Below are 4,756 nucleotides of genomic sequence, written 5' to 3'. Positions count from 1 at the left end.
AAAGCATTGTGGGAGTCTAGCAAGTCACTTTGGGATAGATAAAACATTGGAGTTGGTAAGAAGATTTTATTATTGGCCTAAACTTCAGACTGATGTAAGAAAGTTTGTTGAGACTTGTTTTATTTGTCAGAGGGCCAAGGGCCCAACATCTAATGCAGGATTATATACACCATTACCTATCCCTTCAAAGCCATGGGATTCAATAAGTATGGACTTTGTGCTTGGTCTTCCAAGAACCAAATCTGGTTATGACAGTGTGTATGTGGTTGTGGATAGATTTTCCAAGATGGCTCACTTTATTCCTTGCAATACCACTCATGATGCTTCACATGTGGTAGGTTTATTCTGTAAAGAGGTAGTTAGACTTCATGGATTACCTATGTCAATCATATCAGATAGGGATCCTAAGTTTATAGGTCACTTTTGGATGACCTTATGGAAAAAGCTTGGCACCAATGTTGCCTTATCTTCAGCATATCACCCTCAATCAGATGGATAGACTGAGGTTATCAATAGGTCACTTGGAAACCTCTTGAGATGCCTAACACAAGAATATGATTCAACTTGGGATTCTATCTTGGCACAAGCTAAATTTATTACAATGATTCCATTAACAGGAGTATAGGTATGACACCTTTTCAAGTTGTTTATGGTGTACACCCTAGAGGGATAATGGAACTCAGAGATGTTAGTCATTTAGAGAAGAAGAGTGCTTTGGCTGAAGATTTTGCAGAGGTAATGAAGGATGTGCATGATCAAGTTAAGAACCGGCTGCACCATACCACAAAAAAGTATAAGGCAGCAGCAGATAAGAAAAGAAGAGATTTAAAATTCAAAGTGGGTGATCTAGTGATGCTACATTTGAAAAAGGAGAGGTTACCTAAGGAGAAATATACTAAGTTGATGATGAAGAAGCTTGGTCCTTGCAAGATCCTCATGAAGTGTGGCAACAATGCCTACAAAGTGGACTTACCTTCTTCTATTGGTTTGTCACCTATTTTTAATGTTGCTGACTTGTATCCTTATAAAGGATCTGTAGATGATTTTTTTGTTGCAGGTGAATTAGATTTCCAGCAAGATGAGTATTCAAGAAGATATCCCAGCCATCCATGTTAGAGATTGAGAGCATTCTTGACAAGCGGGTGATCAAACATACAAGGAGGAAAGTGTATTATGAATACTTGGTTAAATGGAAACACCAACCTATGGAGGAATCCACATGGATGACTAAGGAGGCCATTGAAAAGGTAGGGTTTTAGTTTGAGAGCATTCCAACTCAAGGGACTTGAGTTCTTTTGAACTTGTGGAGTATGGTGCAGGGCACCTAGACTTGATTTTTGATTTTCTTGTTTTATGCAATGTAATAAGGATTTTCTTGTTTTATGCAATGTAATAAGGATGAATTTCAATCATCCATAGGTGTAATTGATCCTTTTTGTGTGGTCAAGGAACTCTAAGGTCATTCTATAAACCTGGAGTTAGCCTTCGTCCACTAGGATCCTTCTAGGTCCAATAGGGCATTTTCTCATATTAATGAGTTTTGGCATTAAGAGGCAGATTTCTAATGTTTAGTAGTCATTTTAGACATGTTGGAACCATTTAGAAGTCTGAAATCATTTAGGAGTCATAAAATGTAAAAATGCAAAAAAATTGCAAAAAGTGCTATGACAACATTTAGCAACTTTGACAACTTGTTTGAAAAGTTGTTAAATGATGGTTCTAACTGTCCCAACCCCCTCAATTCAGTTTAAAATGATGGAGGATGCCTATTTAGGCCCTCACATTGATGCTCAAGGGGTTGGAAGAGTTTGGGAGAAGTTTGTATGAAGATTACACTTGAAAATTCTGAATAAAAACCAGTTTTCTGAGAAAAAACGTGATTGTACGGATTTGTACGGAATATAAAATAAAAAAAAGGTCCATGGTGGGATAGAAACATGAGATACCTTTCAAATGAGTCTAATCTGAGCAAATTTGGAGTTGTATTGTGAAAGTTATTGAATTTTTTCTAAAATTGTTGTAGAAAACAAGGGTTTTAAGGGTTTTGGCACTAAATGGGCATTATCTTGCATTCCTAGAGGCATTAACTCACACCCCTTTGGGATTTGCAAGGTTTCAAAATTTATTTTATGTTTCCAAATGCTTAGGATCTAGAAAGGTCATCTTCAAGGTTCTTTGATCAGATTCTAGGTTGAATATCCTCATGTATTCAACCAACAGATCGGTATATGGAGGTAATAGTTAGGGACAACATCACAAAAGGTTATAAAAACCATTAAATCTTGTTTTAGAAAGGTGAATACACCTTCCCAAATAACTGCCTCAGTCTTATGAACCCATCATCAACTTTATGCTTGTGTTTCATGCCTAAACTGGCCAATTAGGCCTATGAGCCGTGTATGGTTTGGTGGTGCAGGAGTGGATTGAGGCTCTACACTTTTGGAAGCTATGTTGTCACCTTGAAGAGGTCCCAAATTAGTCAAAACAATAGAAATTTGTTTGAGAAATTAATCTTTTGTTACCCGATTTCCAGTTGTGAGACCTAGTAGCCTAGTAGGCCTAAAAAGTGAAGTTGGCATTGTAGGGTTTGGGGAGCCCAACCAATTGTTGGATTTTGGTTGTTTAGGGTCATAGAAGGTGTCCCTACTACTGTTTTGGATCAGACAGAAAATTTGAGTCATTTTCCCTAATTGAGTCTCATTAGGGGATTGAGTCTCTGCAGCAACTTTTGTGTCAAAGTTGAGTAGCCCATAAGGGATTGGGTTTGGCCTTGGATAGGTCTTAAGGTTGTGTGAGGGTGGTCTTACACTTCCTTACCAAGTGTGGGTAAGGTAGACTAATTTGGAATAGTCACCTTTTGAGTCTGAGAGACTGTGAGTCCATTTGACACTTCCTGTTGTGCTCTCTGCATCAGGAAAGATGGATAGTGGAAAGATTTATCTCAAGTGGATCAGTCTTTGGGTAGTTTGAACAGAGTCATGGACTCAATGGTGAGGATTGAAGAAGAAGACTAGTTAATTTAGAAACTCACTGCTAGTGGTACTTTTACTATGGCATCTCTTTATCATCAACAATACAATAACATGGAAAGTCCTTGCTAGGCTAAAGCATGGGTGAAAGGCCTTACCCCCAAGATCAACATTTTCTTTTGGATAGCCCTCCAAGACAAAATTCTTACTATAGAGAATATAAGAAAAAGAGGTATCAGCATACCAAGTTTCTGTACACTCTATAAGCAAAATGAGGAGACAATAAATCATATGCTCTTTCCTTGCCCCTTCTTAGCTGATGTTTGGGGAATTTGTCTGGATCAATTCAATATCAATTGGAGCTTCCCCAACTCGATTCAGGAGATTTTTAAGTCTTGGCATCATCCTTAAAAAAATAGAACCACTACCTTACTATGGAGAATTTCTTTACCACACATGTGCTAGGGTATATGGAAAGAGAGAAATGATAGGATTTTCAGAGAAAAGAATACTAAGGCTAACATTGTGTTTGAAAAAATAAGAAGAAGCATAGTGGAAAATATGAATATTATAGGTGGTATTGATAATCCTAACACTAAGGAGGATCAATTTGTCAATGAAAAATGGAGATTAAAAGCTCAAGAGAGTATCCAGAGTAACCCTAGAGAGGGAGTGATATGGACCAGCCCACCTAGGGGATAGATGAAAATCAATTTTGATGGGGCCTCTAAGTGAAAACCGGGGGTTGCAGGATGTGGAGTGGTCCTAAGGGATGAATGGGGAATATGTAAAATCATAAAATGTGTTCCTATAGGAAAATAGACCAACCATGTTGCCGAAGCCATGGCAGCTTATCATGGGATTATAAAGAAGCCAAATGCACTTAAGTTTGGTGTGAAGGAGACTCCTTAAACATCATCAATTGTTTAAATATGAAATTCCCTCCATCATGGTCGATTAGTAATGCTATTAAAGCAACAAGGAAAATCAATGAAGAGTTTGAAATGTGTGTTTTTACACATGTTTATAGGGAGGCCAACTCTTGTGCTGATTGGGCAGCCAACCTGGCTTGCCAATCGGGAGACATCATCACTAGTTATGGTGAAATGGAGATTGCAAGTGAAATAAAATCCTTTCTCAGTCAGGACCGAAGCTATACAAGGCAACGTGGTACTTTTAATCATTATTTCTAATGACCTTTCTGCCTTTTTCAATGCAGGGCTTGCTTGAAGATAATGAGCTATTAAATAGGTGTCATATCATCATTATTTGGCATGGATTATGGGCACTCTTACAGAATAACCATAGAAACTAGAGGAAAAGTTATCAAAATGAGAGAAGGCATTGCAAGGAAGGTGCTGGAAAAATGGGAGGAAACAAGAGATTTGAACTTGCATCCTGCTCTGAATGGAGAAAGAATGAAGAAGTTTGGAGTATCCTTCAACAGGGGGGTCTCAATGTTTTCATGGAACGACTGAATGGGAAGGACCCCACAATTACTAGCTACTTCATCAAGAACTGGAAAAATGGAAAAGTTATGATTGGATCACATATGATGAATGTAGATGAAGAGGTTATCACTGAGGCCACATGGATGACTACCGAGGGTATGAAATTTTATAGGGACAGAGGGATATCAGATAAAGCTGCAGACAAGTTTCCTGTTACGGATGGTGAGAGAAGAAAGATGATCAAAATTGACAACTCCTACCACTCCCCAAAGATAATTTGCAGGCCATGGAGGTTTGTCTTATTTGCTTCTATTGAATATATTACCTTAGATGGTA

At 38.1% G+C, this 4,756-nt stretch overlaps 1 protein-coding gene across 1 annotated transcript; it reads left to right on the top strand.

Moving 5' to 3' along the window:
* The first annotated feature begins 672 nt into the window (after window positions 1-672).
* LOC131859466 (uncharacterized) lies at window positions 673-1,116 on the top strand. Its single transcript, XM_059213238.1, has one exon. It carries the CDS (start codon window positions 673-675, stop codon window positions 1,114-1,116), a length of 444 nt encoding a protein of 147 aa, XP_059069221.1.
* The last annotated feature ends 3,640 nt before the right edge of the window (window positions 1,117-4,756 follow it).

This window comes from Cryptomeria japonica, chromosome 2 (assembly GCF_030272615.1).
Source record: "Cryptomeria japonica chromosome 2, Sugi_1.0, whole genome shotgun sequence".
Lineage (NCBI taxonomy): Eukaryota > Viridiplantae > Streptophyta > Pinopsida > Cupressales > Cupressaceae > Cryptomeria > Cryptomeria japonica.
The sequence above is the reverse complement of the archived record's forward strand: the minus strand, read 5'-3'. Positions and strand labels throughout refer to the sequence as shown.

What these genes read in the sequence shown, in the direction of transcription:
- LOC131859466 (XM_059213238.1), top strand. Translation starts at nt 673, where the DNA reads ATGGAACTCAGAGATGTTAGTCATTTAGAGAAGAAGAGTGCTTTGGCT.